Source organism: Rattus norvegicus, chromosome 11 (genome assembly GCF_036323735.1).
Source record: "Rattus norvegicus strain BN/NHsdMcwi chromosome 11, GRCr8, whole genome shotgun sequence".
NCBI classification, from domain to species: domain Eukaryota; kingdom Metazoa; phylum Chordata; class Mammalia; order Rodentia; family Muridae; genus Rattus; species Rattus norvegicus.
Window position 1 is genome coordinate 14,826,148 of NC_086029.1, and position 27,830 is coordinate 14,853,977.

The 27,830-nt window shown below is 35.9% G+C and overlaps 1 protein-coding gene across 6 annotated transcripts in view; it reads right to left on the reverse strand.

Moving 5' to 3' along the window:
* The window catches only part of Epha3 (Eph receptor A3), a 335,681-nt gene that overhangs the window by 241,107 nt on the left and 66,744 nt on the right, over positions 1 to 27,830 (reverse strand). For 4 of the 6 annotated variants that reach the window (XM_006247976.5, XM_039088234.2, XM_006247977.5 and 1 more), the window contains exon 3: positions 6,991 to 7,651. In XM_006247976.5, the coding sequence (XP_006248038.1) occupies positions 6,991 to 7,651 (661 nt within the window). The other 2 variants (XM_039088235.2, XM_039088236.2) reach the window with 2 other exon arrangements.

The window sequence follows — 27,830 nt, forward strand, 5'->3', positions numbered from 1 at the left end:
TATTTTTAAAAAAATTTTACTGCATCATGTCATTTCAAATCTGTTTCCGAATGGACAATAAAAATATCCATCTATAAGTTTATAGAATATTTGGAATAGTCCTTGAAAAGGCTCATGCTATGTAAAATGGCAGTGGATCAAATAATTTATGGGAAAATTATAAAGTGACTGATGTTTGCAATAATAAAGAGAAAAACTTACAAAAATAACAGGAAGATGGGATGGGCCAGAAGAGTTAGGAAAATGGTGAAAATTTAGATACATTGCATACATGTATGAAATTTGGGGGAATAAATTCAAAAATACCTTTTTTAAATACCTTTAAAAGCTAACTATAGAAAAAATATTCAGGATTAGGTTGAATAACTTTTATAGGACTAAAATGAGCTCTCTTTTTCTTTCCCTGTCTCTCTGTCTCTGTCTCACTGACTCTGAAACTGTCTCTGTCTGTCTGGTTTCCTCTTTCTTTCTGTCTCCTCTGTCTCTGTCTCTCTCTGTCTCTCTGTCTCTCTGTCTCTCTGTCTCTCTGTCTCTCTCTCTCTCTCTCTCTCTCTCTCTCTCTCTCTCTCTCTCTCTCCCTCCCCTAACTTTTCTGTCTTTCTGGGACAAGCTCAGAATTGTCTGATTCCGGCAACCTATACTATTCATGAACTGTACATTAATCTACAGCCCCAGGCAAAAATGAAATCTCTTCAGAAAGGAAAACCATGCTCTTTGATAGAAACTGGATAATGATGGGATGATAATAAATGCTTAACTAAATAAATCCATTGATAATATTTATCTTGTCAAGACCAGTAAGAGCTAACAAAAAGAATACCAAATGTGGCTTTCTTATTTAAGTAATGAAACGGATTAGGAAGAGAGGAAGGCTAATGTATTTCAGAGATGCTGATAGGTGACAATAATGATGTTATCTTTAACATACTGCTGGATATTATAGAGTGAGAAATGCAAGATCTTCATTAGTAATATCGTGGTCTTTCCATTTATGGATGAAGAATCAGATTAGCACGTGACATTTCACACACACTTGTTGGAGACAAGAACACTTACTAAATAGAACAACTGAATAAAAACTAAACCACAAAGCTTGGCTCACTGAAGTTTTAGCTTCAAGCTAAGGTTTCAATAACTTTTTATATAAAGTTGTGAGAAGTTATATGATCCTAAATAAAATCAAGTTACTGAGATGTCATAACACATCTGTTAATTCATTATTTGAAAATACTATACTATTAGCTACTAACAGCAAAATAAATCCACTATTTTAAAAGATATGTTTATGTAAATATTAAAGACAGTAAAAGTAAGGAGCTATCATCTTAAACAGAGAAATAATCTAAATACTCAAGTTAAAACCATTAGTTCTAAATAAGTTAATTACCATGTTAAAAATTAAATAGAGGAAGGATCAATGCTGTAAGTGGGAACTGTGCAAGCAAAATGAATAAAAGTCTCAAATATTAAGAGTTTTCAAAAGATACTAGTTCTTCATTGTATAGAGCCATAAATTAAGCAGGAATTATTTTCTGTAGAGAATAAAACACTAATCAAAATATATAAAAGAGAAAATTATTTCAAATACCATTATTCCTTTGTACAATCTATCTGTTATCCTTTAATGGTGCTTAGATGACTCTACACTTTATTATTTGTACATCAATCTGGCCTAGAAGATAAAGTGCTCATTTTAAACTACACAAACCCATGCTTTTATTTGTGTAAAATAATGAATCTCCTAGAAGTTTTAAGATAAATGATATAAACTAAGTTCTCTTGAGGACTTGCATGGTAACACTATTTAGTTGTCAGAAAATGCAGTTATTTTTGTCTTATCAGTTTGCAGTTGAGAGTCTACTTGGTCTCTGCTAGATTCTGGGAACGAAGTGTCAAAAAGATATTTATAGTCTTTCTCCCCAAGGAATCTCCTCTTTGGAAATCACTGGAAGGCATTTTTTTCATAAATTTTTCAAGTATCAAAGCATTTTGAAGTTCTAGACAGTGCCTATGGCCATGCGCATATACTCCAAAAGCACCAAAATATTCCAGTGAAGTCTTTACTTCGTGTTTCCTCTAATCAGCCAAATGAATCCTTAAGTCACCCGGTTACTTGAAACCTGACAGCTGTTCTAAGAGTTTCTGAGCTGGCATAGAAAAGAGTCAAGAGGGAAAGTTTGTATCTTCAGTCAGCAGTAAAGAAAACAATTTTGAACAGTCATTTAAAATAAAGTCTTGCTGTCTTGGAATATTATATCAAACACACTTTTCTATTAAACATCTAATGTAACAGAACATGGAACAAAGATAACATTCTACAATGAGCTTGTAGATAAAACACAAAGCAACAGATGCCTCCTGACATTAATAAGGTTTTTGGTACACTAAGTCTAAACAAATTTTGTATGAGCAGGAGTATTTATAATAACCTCCTAGTATCTGCCTCAAATGTAATTAATTGACCATATAAAAATCCATCAACATTCCATTTTCATTTTTCAGAACAAAACAGAACCAGATAATACAATTCATTAGCAGGGATTAAAAAGAAAAAAGAAAAAACAGGCGAAAGGACTATAGTGTTTCCTTGGAATCAATGCAAAATTGTAAAATTCCCAAAAAGCTGGTGTAGATATATGCTGATATATAATTATTATAGGTAACTTAATGCTAAAAGAAAAATATATTGCTTTACAAAATTGTTTTATATTTAGCGTATTTAAATTCATTAATTTTAATTTTTATTTATTTATTTTTATTGGTTTGCAGTGCTGGAGTTAGGCCTATGACAAGCCTCGTTTATAGTTGGATATCATTCTAGTACTGAAGTAGTAATTTATATTTCATACTAGAATGTAGTTCAGACAAGACTTAAATTTCATCCATTGCAAAAGAGATGCAACGATTTCCTCTTCCTTTAACCGTGAGCCCTGGGTGACCTGAGCAGAGCAGATTCTTAGAAGAGCTTCTGGGGAGCCAAGCTGCTGGATGAATGAGTACTTTCCTTCCTCATTCTCTCCTTACTCCTCGTGGTGTATGCTGAGGCAGGTCCTTCCTACAGACATCTATTCCCTGCATTAAATGTAATAAGTGTTCATTATTCTCTGGAATACAAATTTTCTGTTTTCATACTTTTTTTGGCAAGCAACTATTGAAAGTTTTCTTTATTAGCGATATTTCCTTCCTATCTCATTCTCTGCCACTGAATGATCACTGGTTTATCAAGGTGCGGGATTTCCTCAGTCTTTCTGGACTTCATCTTTTGGACCCTCATAAAGGAACAAGGACAAGATATGAAGCAAGAATTTTAGAGTTTTGGTGGGGTGGGTGGGGTGGGGAAGGAGGTAGATGGTGTGGAACAGTTGGGGGTGGGACCGGGAGGGAAATTAAATCTGGAGTATAAATAAATAAAATAAATTAAAAAAGAAAGTTCTTTCCCAAAGAGAAACTAAAAGGAAATTTATTCAAAGAGCAGATGCAATGGGGAGGAAGTGGGCAAAGTAGAGAAATGGGTAACTATAATCAGGATATATTGTATGAGAAAAGAATCTATTGTTCAAATTTTTAGAAAAAAGGAAGATTAGCATCTTACTATTGCATCTCAATGCAGAGAGTCTTAGTATCTTGTAACTTTTCCCCTTTACCCATATCTCCTTCTATAGTAGCACCAGTAGATCACTTTCTAGAGTCCTTGTTAGTTTGTATTTTATTGCCTTTTTTAAAAGTATAAGACAGAATCTCATCACACAGCCCAGCCTAATGTGAAACACACAGAGTAACTCTGGCTGATCATACTCAGAACAATGGACTGCCTTGAGATCCAGAGTACTGGGGAAGGGCGCATTGAACTATAATTAATTTATGTTTAATGTGTTAAATCTCTATTTTCTCTCATAGGCACTGATGAACATTTTAAAGATAAGACAAATGTATATACATTTTAATTTTAAGAATTTCTGTCTGTCTGTCTCTCTGATTCTCTCTCTCTCTCTCTCTCTCTCTCTCTCTCTCTCTCTCTCTGTGTGTGTGTGTGTGTGTGTGTGTGTGTGTGTGTGCGCACGCGCCACATGCTGAGGCTAGAAGAGGAATTCGAATGACCTGGTACTGCAGATAAGTGGATATAAGATACCCATCATAGGTACTGGAAACTAAACTCCACAAGAGCAGCTAATACACTAATTTACCAAGCCATCTCTCCAGCCCCAACATATACATTTTTGAAGTACAAAACAGATTATTTTATCAATGATGGTATTTGTCATTTGATTTCTAATGTTCAACCTGAAAGTTGGCATATCTTAATGACTTAGTTTAACATTACGTAAAAACTGGATTGTCATAAAAATATAAACTATGTACACTAAAAATCCCATAGTCATAATTTTGCCTCTGGAGTTTGCTATTTTGTTTCTATTCAAAATTGATGGATGTGTTGGTTGTAAACAAAACCTTTATATTGGTGTAATTGTCCTGCCACATTCTTGTCATTCAGATCACTTAACATTAAGTATCCTAATTAACTGTCGAGATTAGAAAAATAATAGGCATACTACAATAATTATGTTAGGAAATGGCGTAGAAATGAAATTTGAATCTTTCTGAAAGGCATTCTGTGCTATGGACTAACATAAAACCATTCTCATGTGCCTTCTGTAGAATTGGTAATTGCAGTATTGTGATACAGTATATGTGACATGGTAACAAATGGGAACCTTGTCTTCTAGACTATCTAAGATTCACTAGGGACAACTCTTTCTTTTTCTTCTTCCTATTCCAATAGTTTGTAAGCAAATAAGAAAGAGTCTAAACAAAACGCAAAGCCACAGTTAGCAATGTTTATGTTTAGTTCTGAAATCTTTAATATGAATGTTCTCTACTATATTGTCAAGACTTATTGTGCACAGGACAGAATAGTTATTTGTCTGGCTTCTACTAATACCATTAATTTACGAATCTCTGAATCTGAGTGGACTGTGAGCTCCTGGAATGTAGATCTGATGATTTATTTACCTGCATTTCTCCTGTGTCTGGCATATTCTTATTTTGTACTAACAAATAAAATATAAAATGGAAGTAAAGTGAGGGACGCTTACTGAATTGCATTTCACAGAACGTTTCACAAGTGTACGATTCTTGACAATATGAAATCCGGATTTTATGAGTTGCCACCAAGATATAGTTTACTGAACCCAAAAATGATCTTTTAAGTAGCTATTCATTCTTAAATTTCTGAAAACAAAAGAAAAAATAATGATCACAAAAATAAACAGATGCCTAAGAGGCTTGCAGTAGGTCCCTTATTGCTTTGTGCAAATGCTTCGCGCTCTTATTTTCTTCAACTACACCCACAAAGAACATACACTTTCATTTCCCCTTCTCTGTCACTGTTAGGCAAAAGGGAAAGCAAGGCAGCTGACACTGAAGCCTTAGTCTTCAGGTCCAACCCCTTTGTTTACCTATCTCGGTCTCAATGCTACTGCACTAGGAGTTAAAGTGAAGCTATGAATTCCAAAACAAAAATAAAGGTTACAATGATGCGTTAGGTTCAAAAAAGAAGAAGAAGAAATGTGCTTCTAAATGAAAACAGAGGCTAGAAGAAAAGTTCAGTGGTTAAGAGCACTAGTTAGTATTCTGGAGACCTGGGTGCATCATTTCTTCACATGGACTCTGAACAGTGATTCTGAATGTCTGTAACTGAATGACAGACTTTATCCTATACAGAGTCTACAGCAAATAAAAGTGTGAAAATGAGCACAGGCCACATGGCTGTCTACTAATATTCTCCTATATTAGTAGTCTTCAATATAAATAATGCTTTCAGCATATTCTAGTAGTCAAAATTCACATATTGAATTTTCAATGTAATAGGAGTATAATCTTATAATCTTATATGTCTGATATATGTATAATTTTATATGAAAAATGTTTTAGTTATTTTTACATCAAATACACAGATTCTTTAAAAAAAACAAACTCAAACTGATGACAGAATTCAGGTTTTCTAATATTATTTAAAGCATAAAATATGTATTATGTAAGTTTAGGGAAAATACATATAATGTTTAAAGTTAAAGAAAAGTAAAATATTGGGGACAGATAATCTTTTTACAATTTAGAATTTTTAAAAATATTTTACTTAATTTTTTTCATACAATATTTATTGACTATATTTTCCCTTCCTTAACTACTCCCCAGATTCTTCCTGCCTCCTTACCCATGGAACTTCGTATTTTCTTCCCACCTAAACAACAACAAATTAAAACACCACTAAAAAGCAAATAGAAACACATTAGTCCTGGATTTTTAAATAAAATGGTTTTCTTAAGCATTTAAGTATCCTCTTAGCAGCCAAATTTCATTGAATACCACACCATACTTTATAAATTTAGGAAAATATTACTGAATAAATGAAACAAGTTATAGTTACCATAATATCTAATTCTGTTATAATTAGATTATTTGAGTGTCAAATATGTTTTCACCTTCTATATTAAAAAAGCAGATGTATTGCATTTCAATTGTTGCCCATAGACCACCATCAATCATTAGCTAACAAGCAAACCTCAAACGTGCCAAGAAGATGGCTGAGCCGCTAAAGATCTCTGTCGTCAAGCCTGGAAAGCTGAGTTTGATACCCAGGACCCAAATCTTAACAGGAGAGCTCGCTTCCTTAGACTGTCTTAATGCATTTAATACTAATGTACCATGGTGTGCATGCATCCTGCAAACTAAAGAAATAAACTAAAAAAAAAAAAAAAGGAACCTCTACAGGGTGCAGCCTAGAACTCGAGAGTTAGACCCAAAAATATTTCACAACAGATCATGAATCAACACATCAATGAGATAATTTAGCATATGAATTGACTACTCATTCAGAGCCATGTTGTGCTATCAAGTGAGATCAGATCAGGTTAATTTATTTCCATTACTTTATAATAAATGAACTCACAGGAAACGAATTCAACTAGAAAGAAAGGAGAAGGCTCTTACCTTGGCATATGAACCCTCGTTCTTCATACCCAGCATTGCAAGTGCACTTGCCAATGGGGACCAGCCATTCACCTTCTGTACTGCAGTACATCCTGGGAGGGTCCTCCTCCTTGGAATTATTGACACAAGAGCCCCTAACCTCCACCAAGGACTGGGAGTCCATGGGCACTGTGTCTGGAAACATAGCCAGATTCTTCACTGTAAATGGGCACTTTTTGAAGTACACTCTCACAGACACCAAGGCAACACAAGCACCAACATCTTGAAAGGCCAAATAAAACCCCTTTTTATTGACTGGTCCCACTTCTCTAATCTCAGTGTTGAGTTTTAGAATGCGGTCCCCGAGATCCATTTGAGTGAAACTTTCATCAGCGGCGATGGTGTCAATCTTTGTAAACTGATGCTCTAGGAATTTGACACCGTGATCATCATCAGACTCCATGTAGTACAGGTTAAAGGTCTCCTTGCACGTCCCCAAAACCAATGGAATGCTGTTACAGTCCCGCAGTGTGAACTTTAGCTCCACATAGATCTTCTGAGCTGAGTTTCTCGGCACCCAGTTTGTCCTCAGCCAATTATTTTGGCTGTGATCCATGACATTGCATACCTGGTAAGTCCTGATTGGTGTGTAATGCTCATCAACACCACTGATCTCTTCCCACTGAAGTGACAAAGCAAAAAGAGAGAGGCAGAATGAGTGATATAAGTGGAACTATGGTCAACACATGATGAGAGCCAAGGCATCACAAGAGATACAGGATAAACAAGACGGGATTTCTATGGTATGCATGTAGGGATCTGTGACTCAAACCCTAACCTTCTAAGGTGTATTTATTATTGACAAGATTTGGTGAGTTCAGTGACACAGAATAATTCATAATTGAATGAATACATTTGTTTTGTACTGTAAGGTTTTAGAAATTTAGGAACAGGCCATGGGATAAGTCATTATGTGAATTTGAACATTTCAACATTAAAACCTGGAATGAATGAGGACCTATGATTCAATCATACTTTTGCTACAATTTATTTGTAAGTTTAATTGATCAATTGTTCTAGAACAAGTGTAGATTTTTGTTCTAAAATAGAATTACTAAATTTTGAGCTATTCATATTTGCAATACTCCATCAAAAAGACTACTGAGAAATGAATTAAACATTAATTTTCATATAATATATAAAGATATCATTTATGATCCTGAAACCATAAGAAATTATTATTAGTGCTAGTCATGTGGTTCCATGGCAGAATCTTGTCAATAATGGGCAAAGTCCCTTATTTGCTTTTCAGAATGAAAAAAAGTTAAAGAATTTTTAAATTTTGGAGGTCAATCCTAATGGTATTCATTGTAATATGTTCTTAAATTCTCTTTGAACATACACGCACACATACACACACACACACACACACACACACACACACACACACACACACACACACCAAACAAAAAAAAAACAAAACTGAAAAGACCAAGAGGATGCAAAGGAAGAAGTAAAAGTATCTTTATTTTCAGATAAGATAGTATAAATAAGTGACTCAAAAAATTCAAGCAAAAACTCCTACAGCTGTAAAATATTTTCGACAACATAGCTGGATACTAAATTAACTCACAACATTCAGTAGCTCTCTTATATACAAATGACAAATAATGTGAGAATTAAATCAAGGAAACAACACCTTTCACAATAACCTCAAATACTATAAAATATCTTTGGAAAAACTTTAATTAAATGTGTGAAAGCACAATATTTGCTTAAAGTTGGACACTTCGATCAACAGAATCAAGCTGAAGACTCACAAATGAATCCACTGATAGAAGCCTCTAATGCATACATGAAAGAAGACAGCATCTTCAACAAAGGATGCTGGTAAAACTGAATGGCTATGTGTAGAAGAATATATATATATATATGTATATATATATATATATACATAAATATATATATATATATATCACCCTGTACAAAACTCAATCCCAAATGGCTCAAAGATCTCACTATAATACCAGATACACTGAACCTAATAGATGAGAAAGTGAATTCATTGGCACAGGAAAAGACTTTCTTAATAGAACATTAGTGTAGATATAGAAAGTATCATCTTGGGGTTGGGGATTTAGCTCAGCGGTAGAGTGCTTGCCTAGCAAGCGCAAGGCCCTGGGTTCAGTCCCCAGTTCCAGAAAAAAGTGTAAAAAAAAAAAGAAAGTATCATCTTGAGTGAGGTAATGAAGTCACAAAGAACACACATGGTATGCACTCACTGATAAATAAATATTAGCCCAAAAGCTTGGAATACTGAAGATACAATTCACAGACCATATGAAGCTCAAGAAGAAGAAAGACCAAAATGTGGATGCTTCAGTCCTTATTTTTTTTTAATTTTATTATTCTTGGATATTTGATGTATTTACATTTCAAATGTTATCCCCTTTTCCTCCTCCCTTCTTCCTCCCCCTGCTTCATTCCTTCTTAGATGGGGGAACAAAATACTCACAGAGGTAGAGGATGGGAGGGACTTGGGAGGAAGAGAAGAAGAAGAGGGAAAAAAGGGAGCAGGAGCAGGTATGAGAGGAGATGATGATATGCAGAGGGTCAGGAATTTGAATAGAGGTGTGTAGCAATAGGGGATGGGGAACTGGGGTTAGCCATCAGCAAATCTCAGATGCCTAGACAGCAAGAGGCTCCCAGGACCCAACAGGGATGAGATTAGCTGAAACGCCCAACAAAGAGGAGGGAGAACCTGTAGAGACCCTATGGAGAGGTTAGGCAAGGCCCCTAACTAGGGGATGGGGACACCCTCCCTTCTCAAAATTTTAATCCAGAATTGCTCCTGTCTTAAGGAAATAAAGGGACAAAGAGTGGAGCAGAGACTGAAGGAAAGGCCATCCAGAGACTGGGAGGGGGCCCATCCTCATAGAAGCAGGGGGAGGGGAGGTAGGTGGGGAGGGGACCCGGAAAGGGGTTAACATTTAAATTGTAAAATATAAAATATCCAAGAAAAAAAGAAAAATAATAATTATTTAATGGGAATTTATGAATCTGAGAAACTTCTGTATGGCAAAAAACACTGTCATTAGGGTAAAGCAGCAGCTTACAGAAGGGAAAAGGATTTAACTAACTACACATTCATTAGAGGACTAATATCCAAAATGTATAAACAACTAAAATACTGGAAGTCAAGAAAACAAATAACACAATTTGAAAATGGGACACAGATATAAACAGAGAATGCTCATAAGGAGACTCGAGTTGCTGAGAATGACTGTAAAAAATGTTGAACATCTGGGAAATTCAAATAAAAAGTACTTTAAGATATCATGTTACACCTACTAGAATGGCTAAGATCAGTAAAACAAGTGACACCTCATCTTGGTAAGGATGTGGAGTAAGGGAAACACTCATTCGTTGCTGGTGAAGTTCTATCTTGTACAGCCACAGTGGAAGTCAGTAGTGTGGTTCCTCAGGAAGATAAGTATTGGTCTACCTCAAGGTCCAGTTGTATTACTCTTGGGCATATACCCAAAGGATGATTCACTCTAGCACAAGAACACTTGCTATGTTCCCTACAGCTCTATTCAAAGAGTCCAGGACTGGAAACAGCCCATTTTCCCTCAAGGCAAAAGATGAAGAAGAAGAAGAAGAAGGAGGAGGAGGAGGAGGAGGAGGAGGAGGAGGAGGAGGAGGAGGAGGAGGAAAAATTTGGGTAATTTGCACTCAGGCATTCAAAATTTAAAATCTTGAAATTTGAAGGTAAATGGATACCACCCTGATTGAGGTAACCTAGATCCAGAAAGACAAATATGGTATGCATTTGCTTATTTGCAGATATTAGCTGTCCTTTTTTTTTCTTTTTTTTCTTTTTTTCGGAGCTGGGGACCGAACCCAGGGCCTTGCGCTTGCTAGGCAAGCGCTCTACCACTGAGCTAAATCCCCAACCCCGGAGCTGTCCTTGTTTTTAAATTGGATATTTTCTTTATTTACATTTTAAATGTTATCTCGTTTCCCAGTTTCCACTCTGGAACACATACTCAACACTGCTTGAGTGTCCATGAACTTGACACTAGAAATCCTAGGAATCTAAGATGAAATAAAATAGTATGATTCTAAAACAAGCAAAAAAAGTAGTAATAATGCGTGTAGATTGGTCCTTGTTCTACCCTCATCAGAAAAGCTTCCTCTAGCAGCAGGTGGGAACAAATACAGAGACTCACAGCCAGACATTATGCAGAGAGAGAAAGAGGCCTTCAAACACTCAGTCCTAAATGGGATAACTGCATCAAATCCTTCTCAGGGCACAGAGAACCCACATGCAATTGGAGGTGGTACAGATTAAGAGTCAGAGATGATGTAGGACACTGAGAGGATGAAGCCTTCTGAATTAACATAATTGTTGAACATAGGGTTTCAGAGACATTGAGGCAGCATGTGCAGGGCCTGGGTGGGCCAGCAGTACATAGGTTCCTAGACTTGAAATGAGCACATGCTCTGATCCCTAACTCAGAAGCAAATTGCCAATTGATGACCACATGCGCATACATATCTTTTTGTCCAATAAGTCCTTTGCAAATATGTTATGGCTTTTTGGCTTTTCTGTTTAATGTTTTTATAAGCTTCCTGAGAATGTGAAGAAGTGGGTTTCAGTTTCTTGTGCCTTCTCTTGTGCTTTTTTTCCTTCTGTTTATTTGTGTCCTCCATTTCTTACGAACTAGTTTTTCTTTTGTTATATTTTACATTACTGTTTGTCTTCTAGTAAGACACAGAAAGGATGTAAAACCAGATAGAAGGGGAAGAGCTGTGAGCAGTAGACAGAGGAATATTATAATCAGGACATACTAGGAGAGAAAAATGGTATTTATAATAAAAGAAAAAGTAATTAAAGACTTTTATTTAACTTTTAAGTCTTAACTGGAGAAATATGAATCATTTATTTTAGAAGGCTTAAACTGTCAAAAAAACTATTTTGAACACCTTGCAAGTGTGATAATCACAATTTGGATTATTTTTTCTTTCTTGTTTACAATATTATGATGCAATAGGGGCTTGCAGCAGAAGTTATTTTTAACACATTCAGAGATGTATATAGAAGCATGGACATAAACTTTCTTGAGAAAATAATGGCTTAAATTCATTATGATAACCAACATAATTTTGAAAAACTACATTGATACTATTATAGACAACTTTAGAAAAAACATAGATGTATCTTAATAAGGAAAGTAAATATCCACATTATACTTATAATCATTATCAAGATTCATAGGGTGGAGATGCTCATCAAATGAAGGTGCTTGCTACCAATGCTCATGACCTTGTGTCATACTCCAGGGCGCTCATGGTGAAAGGAAGATACCAAAATGGTCCTGTGACTTCTAAAACCATCTCACAACTGAGATACAAACAAACAAACAAATTACTGTAACTAAAAGAATCTCCAGGAACATCTTCAAATATCCATTGCATATATGGCTTATATTCGAATCTTTTCAGAGGAAATTTATAGAAGAGGATTCAATGGTTCTGAGGAGTTTATGTTAAAGTTTCTATAGCTGTCTAGTCACAGTTAAAGGAAACTTAAAGCATCAGTTTAATTTTAGAAGGGAAAATGTGTGCACTAGGTGTTCCAGAAATTTCTGGTGTCAGATATGAATGTTTTGTGGTAGAGTTCTACACTCAATAGCAATGCCACTCCAAATACATTCTGTGTCTTTGCAGAGAGTTAGATCATGCCATTGTGAATTGAGAAAAAAATCAGTTGGCTTCCCATTTATAAATCTGATGTTCCCCATAATAATAAAGGAATGTTAACTTTGATCAATGGATCCTTTGCAAATTTCTTTTACAATAAGCCACATGTGGCTAAACTTCAAACAGCATATTCTGCAGAGATTTTCCTAATTTGATGTAAAATATGACTTTAATTATGAAATTCTTATTGTAGTTTAATTTGGCAAGCTTTCACAAGTTCTTGAGTACAGAATTATGAATTGCCTGAAGATAATGCAAACAACACCAGCATGCTTTTCACTGGGAAGGTTGCAGGGAGCAATTACCACTTCATTAATTTGTAATGAAGACCTAATTGCCTGTAAGTGATGGTGGGCCACCATCTCCAACCATTTACAAAGCCAGAGTCTCTAACTGGCACTTGCTGGCAGAAATATAACCTCTAAAGTAATATTTTTTCTTACTACCTGCAATGCCAGCATCGCCAGCTAAATCTCCTTTCGGAAGTACATGTTTTATCGATGTAGAATGTCCAACATTACCACATATCTCTCCCCTCAGAACTAATATGCTTATGCACAAATAGTTAAAATACTGTACCATACACTAATTGTCCTAAGGCAAACATAAAGAAAGTACACAGGTAACAAAGACGTGAATACAGAATTTGCAACATTAGGCATATCTTTTAATCCCATCATTACTTTAAAACACAACTAAAGAAGGGAGTAAATCACCTTGCCTTATCTAGACAAGGACGTGGACATATTATAATATTTCTTAAATTCTCTAAATTGTCAATTGGGAGGTTTAACCTGCTTTCCAGTATCATACTCAATATCTGTATTATTTAGTCGAAGAGCCCAGATTGAAATCCTTATTTTTCATGGTCACTGCAACCACAACACTCTTCAGATTCCCTGTGCTTAAGAAATCATTTTGCAACTTCTTCCCAGGAGATTTCAGTAATATTTTCTAGAAAGCAAAGTTCTTGAGATCCACTAAACTCAATTGTGTACTTTCGAGAAAACAAAAACCTTTAATAAATAATTGAAAATTAACCTAGTAACTGGCAGTTCTATATACCTCAATTATATTAATAAAGGCTTGATTTATGGCTGATATTAATTCCTCTCATGGAGAACCTTTTAAGGAGTTGAGAACAGGGAATAAGAACAATAAAAGTGGCAATACATTTTATCTAAGGTGTGAAATATTCAAATATTTAACACATATAAAACCCACTATGTTTTAGTAAAATGTTACTGAAAGTATTATTCTGTTTAAAATTATTTGCAGATTCCAATGGTTCACAGGAAGCCATAGACATATGCTTTCCTAATATGCTAATGATTGTGATATTAGATGGTTTTGAGTTTTTCCTTTCTCCAGCCATACCTCTTAGACATATATTTCTCCCCTTTGTGCAGCTTTATCCAGTGCAAATACCTCAATATTTGTCCCAGAAATATCTGAGCACTCTCCCTGAAGCAGCATTTGAAGTGTGAAAAGGCACCTTGTACTTTAAAGATGTCACTGCTAAGCTCACGACAGAGATAGGTTAACAGAATCATTGCATTTCTGCATTTACATTCTTTTATTAGCTGACTCTCATCACAAAGGTATGTACATAGGTCTCAAGATACAGTCAGAGATATATTTTTAAGAGTTTAATATAAAAGTTCAAGTAATATAAGAGTTGAAATGAATAGAATTATAAAATAAACTATTTTTAGCGTGTGAGTGTAAACAGCATCATGTTTGGGCTCAATGGATCAGGAGGGAAGAAGATAGGAAATCAGCACTGAAAATAAGACTTAGACTAAAGTCAAGGAGAGAAATGTCAAAAGGGTCATGACTCAGGAGGTACAGCCGGAAATCCTGGTGACCAGGTCTGTATATACAACTCCCAGCCCACTGTAACCTCTAGACATTTGATAAGGATGGAACAATCTAAGTGAATAGGAAACACAGAAGTTGTTTTTATGTAAGATACAGAAGGGAAAGCCCATAAGAAGGTAAAAAGACTAGGGATGCTGATTACGGAAGGCAGCAAAAGTTCCTGAGTGAGCACAGCAATCAAGAATGAATGACATAAGGTCTCTATTTAGGATTCCCAGGATATTATGTAGGTCATGGTAATGTCTGCACTTATAACAGGATGTTGTTAAAGACACCAGGTCCGCAGAAGGCTTGAGCAGATAGGATCCTTAGGTCCACTGTGAGAGCCTGTCTTGGGTTCTGTCTTGAGGTTTTACGGCACATCTGAGCTGGATTCACAGTCTCAGTTCTTTAGTTTAATAAAATCCCATGATTCACAAGAACCACAGATGACTCACTTCCACTGTACCTGTGTCTGCCATTTCAGACCACTTCTACCAGCTGGAAATAAGCAGAACCATGTGGAGACCTTAGAACTGTTACCATTCTCTGGGTCTTGTCTATGTGATGTGTATAACTCTGTTCTTTCAGGGATTCTTGATTCTAGCCAGCTGTTAACCAAACAACTTCTAAACCACATTGTTTGGTGGATACCTCCCCTACTTGCTCTCATTTTGTTCTGATATTCAAGGACTTAGCTGATTGTAACAAATATTTCTTTGAGAAATGAAGCATTCTCCTTGTTCCTTAGTTCAACTTCTTCACAAGTTCAGCGTCCTGGTGTCACTTGACACCATGTTCCAATACCAGCTTTTATAAATTCTGGGTCATAGTGAAACTATCTAATATGTCATGTTTAGCATTCAGCTAAACATGAACTTCAAATTCATTTTGTACTCCCAGTACACCAAGATGTAGGCATGTACTATGCAGAAGCCCACCTGGATAGGCTTTTCTCCTCCCACAATGAGTCATAAGACCTTATTATAGAAAACCGTGTAAATCTAATAAGAGGGCTGTGTTTCTACCAGGAATAAATGTGAACTGTGTATTATCAAAATCATGTCAACAGCGCACAGGAAGAAGATAGGCTATGCCACCCAACATATCTGCTCTGTGATGAATGAAATACAATTAATTTTAGATAGGATATCTTATACTCATAGGATGATATTTGGCAGTGATTTCTAAAATACCCTAGTAATAGATATTTTAATCAACTTTAAACACATGAATTAAATATTTTTGTAAGTAAAGCCTGGCCTAGAAACATTGGGGGATTGTTAAGTGAAATAATTTGTGATAGTTTTGTTATGGCTATTAACCGGAAGTTGATAGTAGATGATGCAGAGCTGGCAGACAAAATCGATGAAGGTGTACTTGTTCTTTGAGGGAGTACACAGAGGCATCCTGGGCAAGAAGTTCTAATGAGAAGAAAGCATTAAGTAGATGGTAGCTAAAATGTTCACAGTGCTGGTATGAGTTACACACAGTAGAAATAAGATGCAGCCAGATGGAATCCTTTTACATAGCTGAGTTGCACTGGCAGAGGGCAGTCATCCGAGTCAGTTGCTAACAGTTAGAAAGGGCCTAGGATCACTAGTGAGCCTGAATTGGTCTGCATACTTCATTTGCTTCTGTTCGACATATCTCAAGAGAGGCACGTGGTGAGATCTGGAGGAGATGAAGGGAACTTCTATGGCAAGGCAAGAGGAGATATTTAGAGGGTGTGCTGCAGAGGTCTAGATGACAGTTTTAGTGTCACCTTTGCTGAGTTAATGCTTGTTCATTGATTCTTGACATGATATGAAGAGCTGCTTTAATATACGCTCTAAATGCCAACAGTATGACCTCATATTAAGACAAATTTCATTTCTTCTTTGGACTTGCAGTATCAGAAGAAAACAAGAGCTGGTGTGTAAATAAGTGGAAATGTATTCTGATTAGAAACGGTGTCCTTTCACTAACCATGATTATTGGCTAACCATGATGCACCAAACACTATACTGACATTCAACAATAGAGGAGACAGGGTACCTGTCATTAAGGAACAAGTGTCTTCTAAGTGTATATTTCTTACTATTATATATAAAGAATGCACATAAACACACACATGCACATGCACATGCGCACACACACACATTCCCACGTGTGGAGGTGAGAGGAAGAGGATGTTGGATGTCCGAATCCATCACCTTTGGGTTTTTTCCTTTGAGAGGGATATTCCTCACTAATATGGAGAAAGGCTGTCAGAACAATAATTTTTTTTCTATTTCTATTCCCATAGTGCTGATTTATATATGGATGGTTACTTATTTGGATCAATTTCCATTCTGAAGCATCTGTGCCAAAAACAAAGTTACTACCCCATGGAGAATAACTAAAATTAAATGGCATATGATATGCCAAGTGCCAGACATATTGCAATTAACAAAGTGCAGAAATGGAGACTCAGTACCATGAGGCACTGGATTAAAAGCAATAAGAACTTTAGTTATCTCAGATATCGTCCTTAACTGACTGGAGATCAGGCCCATTGCAAGTGTACTTTAGAAGAGATCAGGTGAGAAAGAAATCTTTATAAAATGTGTGTCAACAAATTTATAGTAATGGGTTTTTTAGGATGACATGAATTTTGCAAGACAAAGAACTTACAAATGAGGAATACAGTATTAGGGCAAAGGAGATTACATTTTAAACTGTGAAAAAAGCACTTTAAAGACAGGCTAACATAAGGGAATGCCTACCGACAAGAACTGATATTCGGGAAATAGGACACCAGGGCTACAGAGCGTTGTTCTTGGAGAGGACCTACGTTGAGTTCTCAGGATCAACCTTGTGGCTCACGGACATTCTCCATAAGTTCAGAGGATGCAATGCCCTTGTCATCCTCTGTAGACACTGCATGAACATGATGCATAGACATCCATGAAGGAAAATCACTATGCAGGCAAATATACCTACATACACAAAAGTGAAATATTCAATAAATTATAAGATTTAACGTACGGTATCATACCAAGATGGAACAATATTAAATGTTTCCACCTCCATCTGCAATTTGAATTTGGTTTTCTTTTAAATGTTGATATGAAAAGAAGAATAAGAAGAATTTTCTTTTCCTTTTCATTATAGAGGCTTCATATACACAATGCAATGTGTATATATTCAATTTGGAACTATAAATAAAAAGTTTCCTCTTTCTCCCCCTTTGTGTAGTCCTGCCTTCCTGGACTTGTTTGTAGACCAGGCTGGCCCCAAACTCAGAGATATCAGTCTGCCTCTGCTTCCCTAGTGCTGGAATTGAAGGCACGTGCCACCACACTCAGCGAAAAAAAGAAAAAAATGTTCCTTTTATTATTCAATAATCACACCCGTAAAGAGGTCAAGTAAGTTGGGTAGTGAATCATCACATAATCTATAAAACTGAGAAAAGAAAACAATCCAGTGCAGGCATTATCAGAGATTTTCTCTGCCTTTCTTTTCATATATTGCTAAGCGACTGTACTTTCTGCAGAATAAATTTCCCCTTAATATTAGGGAGCAGGACAATGAGGCTATCGTATTTCCAACCCTTAGAAGAATGTTCAAGGTGAAATTGTCCAATAAAAAAAAACGTAATTTTAGACTTGAGTGTAACTGCTTGACATGATGGGAAGAAAATTCCATACACATGGGCTTAACGTGTCTAGACTAAAAACTGCTAAGATGTGCATTTACAGAATTATTACAAATGGCCAACGACTTAAAAATTAATGCAGAGCAGTGACAGCAGCACACTGCAGATCAGCTGTGAGACCCGTGTAATTTCCTGCTCTGATAATAGGTCACAGGCTCCGCGATTCTTTGCAATTTGCAATATACCTGTACAGCACTCACAGTGACGGAAATGAAATTAACTTGTGTGACACGGATCCTGCACTAGGTTTTATGGACCTTCTGATAGGACGTTCAGAGTTTAACCAAGTATGCGTTACTATTGAGAACCTGTCTCTGCAATCGAAGCTGCTTTACAACGCAGAGAAGCCGCAGACACGTTCCTCAGTGATACTCTCTGAAAACTGGAGTGCGCATGTTGCATGGAAATGCTCCCACGCTCCTATTCTTGAACATCCTGTGGACTCCAGACTTACAGGTTTTAAGCTCTCTAAGGATAAAAAGAATACGGTTGAAATTGAGTTCTGCTGTTCAATAATTAGGATATTTTAAAGAGCAATGTTTTGATTTTTGCATCAAAAACACGAAGAAGACTATAGTAAAACTTTTAGACATATCCCGGCACAAAGTAATTATGTATCTTTAACATTACTGTAGCTGTGTCATACAGAGTAGTCATGGGACACTTATTCTGTGAAAGCTGAGTCTGCGTAACATTTCTTATAATAAAAACAATACATGATCAATTTTCTTACAAGATGAATGTACTTTTAATTTAAGCTTTCTATAGTTCCTTTTAAAAAGTTGTCTTGAGTTTCTTTAACTATAATTAGGGCCACTAGAATTCATGATAAATTTAAGCCTGTCCTATTGTCTTAAAATTCAGAGAGCATAATTCACAGTAAAAAATAAGGGCATCTTTGGTTACTTTGCATTTTATTATAAATGAGCATGTCATCTTTTCTTTTAAAAGAATTTGCACTGCTTCTAAGTATAGTAAAACCAATGCTAGCACTATTCCACACTGTACCACGCTCCAAGATATCACACTATCACTAGACATTTATTTCACTGTAGAAATTCTCACTTAAAAAATAAAATTATGTGGTCAATATAGCATGCTGATTAATTTATTCCATAGTTTATAAAAATGAAAATAAATTTTATTTCGCCAGCTATTTTGTATTGACTAGTTTGTTGACCTAGCAATCTCATGTCTAAAACAGAGATAATAATAGTAAATATTTTGCAGAAATTCTTTATGTTAAAATAGGAAGTTGAGAGAAAAATCTAACATCTAATCAACTGCTAGCTAAGAACTTTTTAAGTATTCTACTAAGCTAAAAATAAACAAATTATTATTGTATGCTGACTAAGCATTTTCTTATTTAGTGCTTGGTTTTATCAAACTGAAAGTTTGTGCTTACACAAGGATCATGTGTTACCTAAGGAAAGAGTTATACTTTAGGTACCTGATTTTTCCCAAATTTTCTGACAATATAATTATGACAAAGATGCAAAAAACTTAGTTTCAGAATTTTGAACTTATAAGAATAGAAAGTAGATGCTAGTTATTCATCTATTCAAAAGAAATCCACTGTCTGTAGGCCAGAATGTCTGCCATGCCCTGAAAATTCCACCTCCGTACAATTTTCATGAAGTTAATGTTCAAGCATGAGGAATATGATTAGTAAACAATACACACACATACACACACACACACACACACACACACATACACACACACTGCATACCTATCTTAGAAGAGATAAGGATAGCAGTATGAAAAAGAAAAACAAAAATACAAATAAGGAAACAGACAAAGTTGAATAGAATTTTACATACAGTAGACAATATACCTATTTATCTCTGCAGATACATGAATGAAATTCAAACCTAGGTTAAAAGTGCTTGTGAATAAAGCATCCTGGATTGAAGCAACAGAGAGACTGGGGAGTATAAATAGGAGAATAAAGAAACATGCAGGACACAACAGTTTCATAGAATGAGGTCAGGAAGCGACGGACTTGATAGGGATGTGAGATTGGCAGGACTCATAATATGGAAGAACCTCTCAACTGAGCACAAGGGTTTAATGAGACAGGAGTGTGGGGCCCTAGAGAGGAGGTTGAGCGTGTGATGAACAACACTAGAGAGGAGGTTGAGAATGTGATTTGCATCATCAAAGTGGCTTCTTTTGGTGTGAGGACTAGAGAAAAAGAATAAAAAGCATGTGCAACACTTAGACATGGTATTCAAACGAAGTAGAGAAATAGTAAAAATAGCTGAAAGAGAAGAAGAGCCAAAAAAATAAATGTCAGTAAGGGAAGTCATTTGGAAAAGACATACCAAAGATCTTCTAACCTAAAATATCACTAGACAGTTTCCTGGAAGCCAAGCCTAGTTTTCTTTATTTTTTTTCCTTTTTTTCTTCTTTCTTTTCTTTTATTGGATATTTTCTTTATTTGCATTTCAATTGTTATTCCCTTTCCAGTTTCCCCTCCTGAAACCCTCCCATCTCATCCATCCACCCCCTACCTCCAAGAGGGTGCTCCCCCACCCACCCAACCACTCTCTCCTGCCTCCTGCCCTGGCATTCCCCTACACTGGGGCATCAAGTCTTGACAGGCCCTCTCCTCCCATCGATGCCTGATAAGGCCCGTCCTCTGCTACATATGAGACTGGAGCCATGGGTTTCTCCATGTGTACTCTTTGGTTGGTGGTTTAGTCCCTGGGAACTCTGGGAGTCTGGCTGGTTGATATTGTTCTTCTTTCTATGGGGTTGTAAACCCCTTCGGCTCTTATGTGGCTGTAAAAGACAGCTACAAGACAATTCAGGTTACATTCAGAATCAATGGACAGAGAGGCCCTTGGTCCTGGGAAGGCTCGACGTTCCAGCGTAGGGAAGTGTTAGGGCTGTAAGGCAGGAGTGTTGGGTGGGTGGTGGAGTACCCTCATAGAACCAGGGGAAGGGAGGATGAGAAAGGAGCGTTGTGGAAGGGAAACCTGGAACGTGGATAACATTTGATAAGTAAATAAATAAAATAACCAATTTTTAAAAAGAGGAGAAAATAAAAGGCTAATATTACACATTGTCTAACACGATGACGTGTTTCATAAAGAGTGAAAGGAGAATGTAAGGAAAAAGGTAAATTTGTGATTCTTGAGAGGTAGAAAGGTTTTGTGTTTGCTTTTGTTCTTGAATTGTACAAAAAGATTTACTCAAAAGAGGCATATGATAACATATCTGAAAAGATAGCTGAAGGAATGGACGAGTGCTTGCGAAGTATTTTAATAAAGGGACACGCATATAAGAAAATGGGTAGATGAAAAGAAAGTCTGAACTAGGCGGTGTCTAGTGTGCCCAGGAAGAGGATGGAAAGGCTATAGAAGCAGATCTGCATCCAATGCAGATGACTGACAAAGGCCTGTTTTTCTATATGATCATTGGAGTTGCTAGTTAAAAAGCTGTGAAAAGTTGGAGCACTGAGAAGTGATTTTGTGGATGGTTTAGACCATGAGGATTTTCTCATCATGCAAGAGATGGATATCAAGTACAGAACTTGGGCTACTATGCTGAAACCCTTACAGAGGACTGCAGGAGTAATGTAAATAGTTTTAGTGCCTTTAACTTACAGGGGAATAATCAGAACATTGTCATTTTAGCCCTAGCCGGAACCCAACAGCAAGAGCAATGCCACATAATCCAATTATCTTTGATAAGGTAATTTAACTTTAAAACATGTATTGGTTTTATTTTTAATATAATTTAATTTCAACTAGGGGAAAATAAACTTAATTCATCATGATCAGATATGCCCAGACAAACATAACATTTTTTATGAATGGGTATCTTCTAGTAAGAGGTAGGAAGATAAGTGCATTATGACCTTTATTCTATGAAAATTGTGTTGAGAAATGCAATGAGCTTTCAGGTTTTACATCACAAAATGATGAACGATGGAACATGAAACTGCTCCGGGTGTGACCACTGGTTATTACTACATGGGACGTGTCTGAGGGTCCAAGTTTCTAGACAATGAGATAGCTGTTTTCAGCTCAAATATGTGATTGAAATTATGCTTTTGAACATAAATAACTGAGTTTAAAAGTTGTTTCCTATTATAAAATCTCAGTGGAAAATGACTAATTACAAAAGAGAACACATTGATAATAAAGTACAGAGTATATTGCAGAGAACAATTTGCCTTTTTATGATTCTATGTAAAAATAAATAAAAACAGCACTCACAGTAATTCTTTTAAAAGAATTTCTGAGAGGAAAAATGCTGCAAAATAAATAAGGATTGTTTTTAGGCGTGAAAGGAATTTTTCAGGTGAAGTGAAATAGCCATCGAGAAATGACAACCTCAATGAAACATGTTGAATAAGTGTTTTCTAAAGGAGAAACTTGGCTCAGCTGGAGGACACCCTTTGTTCCTTTGTTGTATTGGTGGAGAAGCAGGTGGTGAAGCCTGCCTCACCTGCAATACACTATTCAGACCAGAATAGCCTTGAACACACAAGGGCTCTTCCTGCCTCTGGTGTAAACAACTGTTATTACCACTACCTTTAGCTTTCAAGACTTTGTTGAGTAAGAAGTGAGCATTTATACTACTGCTTGAAAGCTGGAAAATAACTGGAAGATTTTTCACTTTATATCAGTTCCCAATTCTAAGGATCCCTATCCCCTACTTAGTACCCATCAATCTTTATCCCAAATTCATTCCTTTTGCTTTTCCTTTATAAACCATTTAGGTAACTCGCACAATCTCTGCAACCATAGATTTAAAGTGTCTATTGTAGTCATCAGTTACAGGGTGATTGACTTATGCATAACCTAAGACAACAGTTTTCATTTTTCCTGTAACTGACATTACCAAGTAGTCTATCAGTGAAGTAGGGCCTCTGAGCTCTCTCTGAGGTTTGTGCTCTAGTACTTCATAGGGTTCTATAAGTTATGTGAGTTCACAAATGCACCAGCTTTGTCTTGTCTAGAAGATGGTACTTCATAGCACTTCTTCCTATATTTTACCTCTAGCATTCTTTATTAGCTCCCATCTTCAATGTTCAAATATTATTAACATTTTTAAAGCAAACCAGAATCCTTGTGAAAATTACACAGTTTGTATAAAAAGAGGATCTGGGTAGGAAATGAAGGAAAATACTGTACCTTTGTTCTTAATCAAATCAGAAGAACTTACTGAGCATATACCATGAACTTACACTAGCTAAATTGCATAGAAAACCAGTGAAAAACAAAGAAATTCCTCAGCTGTATGGGACCTGCTGCTTCAATAAACAGGTGTTACTCAGCGTCTGGGCATAAGAAACAAAAAGTCAAAAGTTGTAATGTAAGAATTCTCAACATGGGTGAGGTTGGCTAGAATATAACAAAGAAAGAGATAAAAAGAAGTGGGAAGGATAATGAACGTTCATCCACCAGAAATCAAGTAAATTAATGGAACATACTATAAAGTTTAAGAAGAAAAATACAAGGAAAGCAAGAGAATAACATGTCTTTTTGCTGCAGGCACTTATATGGATACTACTTACTTTACACTGCTATACATACATGGAACACACACATACAATACATGGAGAGGGAAGACATACACATCACTATACACATACACACATACTAGAGATATCGGAAGTATTTTGTATCTAGTATCTAGCTAGCAATCAACTTTAGAATAATACTTAGAGAATTAAAATAAAGGAATATCCAGGACAGTGAGAATTTTCAGTGGACAAAAATACTGTGAGCCACACATATTTGCCTTAACTTGAGTACAAACACTCATATCCAAATACTGGTTCTTGTTTCCACATATGTGCGGGTGCACACATACACACACACACACACACACACACACACACACACACACACACAAATGTAATGCAATAAGAAAATACCTTTAGGTTTAAAGTGATATTTATCTGAGTAAATACATCATTTAATTTAAATTAATAGTAGTCATTATTTATTGTATTAGCAAATGGAGAATTCATATGCATTCATCTTTTTATATTATCTATTAGACAAAACATGAGTATATTTAATATAAGAAAATTAACTAATTATAATATAAATACTTGACCTTGGAAAATAATTTGACACAATGACAAGTGCTTGTGTGTATTAACTTACAGAAGGAAGTTAATAATATACAATTGTATAGAAAAAGAAAAACGTTCTACACTGTCACATTAAGTGAGAAAGTCAGCTTCATGTTAGGCTAAATATATCATTAGGAATAATACACAGATGATGGAAATAACTAGTTTTATTATAGGACACATACTAAACAAAGCATCATCCAATGGAATGCAGTACTCCTAAACGTAAACATATAAATACTTAATGATTAAAAACAGATCTCAGGTAACAATAAGTTTAACGAAGTCATCTCATTAGACAGGTGCACAGGCTACCATTATCCTGCATTAACAGGCCTTTGAAATGTCCTATTTGACAAAAAGGAATTTCCTATATAATTCCCAACTCACAGCACGCTTTACTCTGGCCATGTACCTAAACACTGACTGTACTGTGGAATCGTATGCTAGGTGAACTGAAACTGTAAAAAGCACCAGCTGGCTGCATCCAAAATGGCACTTGTCCAGGTCTCAAATGTCTTATTTATATACAGTGGAATTCTGCCAGCTGTTTAATACTCAAGGCTAATACATGTAATTGGCTGTACTACATATGCACAGACCACAGATATCAGAAAATGCATTGCTTTGTGACGTTTGACTTATCCTCATTTCTCATAATTGAATTTGTGACAGTGGGAAAATGGTTTGAACAGTTTTTGCTTTTGAAATTAAAAAAAAGTTTTTAAAAGAAAGCAATGTAAACTAGGCTGTGGGTGAATTGAACTTTCACCATTTGGTCTTCTTTTTGTTAAGCCAGTAGTAGATACTTATAGGTAACCCTTACAGCATATGGAGAACACAGGCACTTAGTAAGTTTAGACAAGGGAAGAGATGAGAACCTTGACAAGGCCATAATCTTGTGTCAGGCTAGTGTGCCCATCTGTGAAAATGTGGCAAGATTTGACCAATATAGGCTTATGGAAGAAGATCTAATCACCAGTGAACTGCACTGATCATTGTGATACAATATTGTAATATAGTTTTCATTTCTAAATACAAACCGTAGACACCTAGTTTGTACTTCTTACCAAATGGGAAAGGAGGGAGGGAGGAAGGGAGGAGGAAAAACAGAGAGAGTGAGTAAAGGAGAACAAGAGTTGTCAAAATAATCTTAATACTTTAACAATAGACAAAACGATGGTCTTCCTCAATGCAACTCCTTTTTATGAGACAAAGGACATTCTGCAACTGAGACACAATTACTTCTAAATTGTGCTTTTTCTTTTTTTAACCCTGGGAGTCACCCCGTTCCTGTATGTAAACATATAAGAAATCTAAACCATCATTTGCATAAGTGTTAATACAGGAACTATGAATGCTCTGATAGTTGACATGGAGGAATGGGAAGGTGAAGTAGATACTGTGAGACTCATGTGAAATGAAAAATTATGGGCAAAACTCATTCTTCACATTCTGAATCATCCTTTCCCTAACAGGCACACTGGAATACATCTAAGGGTTGACAAGGTTATCCATTTTGATTTAGTTATTTCAGTCCATTGAATCTGAAATGAATGTTTGGTGCATTTGACAACAGCATTTTGAGTGGAAAATCTATAATTCTGGCAAACATTCTTATATTATTGGTGCTTTAGAAAATTGTATTACCTAGGCATAACTTCTGTAGGTTTGGTTTTTACCCCAGGCCTGTCCTCAAAGTCAGCATATAGGTGAGGATGACTTTGAACTACTGACTCTTTGCCTCTATCTCCTAGATGCTTGGATGTCTGCCACGAAGCCCAACATTAAGTTTGTTTTCCCATCACAATTCTATTTAAATAAAAAGGTATATGCTGTCTTTGTGAATATATGGGCCAAGAAAGCATAAAATATATGAAAGGAACAAGCTAGAAATAAGGGGAGAAACACAGTACAGTTAACTATGCTATTTCAGACTTAGAAAAAACAAGGACACACTTTCCAAGTCATGCGTGTTCCTCTGTCTCTTGGGACAGAGGCTCGAGAGGTCATAAGTGAGTGGTGAGGTCAGAACAAGAGTTTTGAGATTGACATTTTTGTGTCTCAGCAGCCGTTTCTTTCCCTGAGACTTCTAACGGAATGCTAAATTCTGAATCATCAGCGTTTTCCTGAAGCACATGGCATGGATCATCACTAGAAGTAGAGACAACAGGTAAAACCACTGCTTTTTAATAGTTTTGTTTTGCTTTGTCTCAGCCCTCCCAAAGGCTACTGGGAATTCTGGCCTGAAGACATTTGTACTGTATCTTACACTGATTTTGAAAGAGCATTTCAGCATGTGTTTATATTTTGAATTATATTCCTGAAAAATACAAGGGTTTGGTTGTTCCTGGGCTTGTTTATTTGAAAAGTCCTCCGTCGACTGCTCCTTTGCAGTCTCTGCTTGTGATTATTGAAAATAGAATCACTTATGGCATATCTAAACTAAATTCAAAACAACCGGACTGTAATTAGATTAATGCCAATGTAAACTACCAACTCTATGAATGGAGGCCTTTTAAAGCACAAACACAATGCAGGGGTTTTGATGCCAAAAAAATCTTTGCAGCCTGGAACTTCCTGTAAGATGCCATTGCATCCAGGGGCCTCTAGCTTGATGAAGTCACTCGCACAAATCAACCAGGCACTCATCTACTTCTCCAAGCGTGACCTCATGTTTCCTTCTCTTTCATTCCCATAGGGGAATGTTTCTTTTCAGTTTCTGACAAACTCTAAGTTAAGCAGGAATCATCATTACCTGTTTTCAGTGATGTCAACAACTACTTGGTCTCTGAAACATTCGAAAAACATATACAGTTTAAAATACTACTCTGAATGAAAGGCATATGTTAATAGAAAGGTATGACCTTTAACTACTAGCAAGGCAGAAAAAATTATGAAAAAGTGAACTTGTTGCATTTTAAACCTAGAGGATTTTAGTTGCTTGCCTAAATTCTACCAAATGCCTTTATTCTGCAAATAATAGAAAATGATTGTTATAATTATTTATAATTATATAAAGCCTAGGGTTTTGCAAGGGATTTTCAGATCAAACACCAAGAAAAAGAGACTAAATCTATTTCCATATTCCTATTTCTTCAATTGTTAAAAATTCAAATTTAAGTTTCTCTTCATAAACTAGAAAGAGCAAGCATTTTTTGTAAATAAACAATCAATTTACTGAACTCTACAGATTAAAAAATTGGAATTGGGGGACAATACACTAATGGACCAAAGGATAAAAACAAATGGTATGTGAGAATATTAGACAGAAGTTTACTAAGAACCTAAGATAGAAGCAGAAGGGCCAAAAAAAATTGAAAATATTAAAGTCTTATATTTTCAGCTTAACACACTCTCTCATCAGTTAATAGTCACAATCTTTGATAAATGGATGTTACAAAAAATATAGTTTCAAAAAAAGAAATGACCATATCTTTCAGATTTTATCCAAAG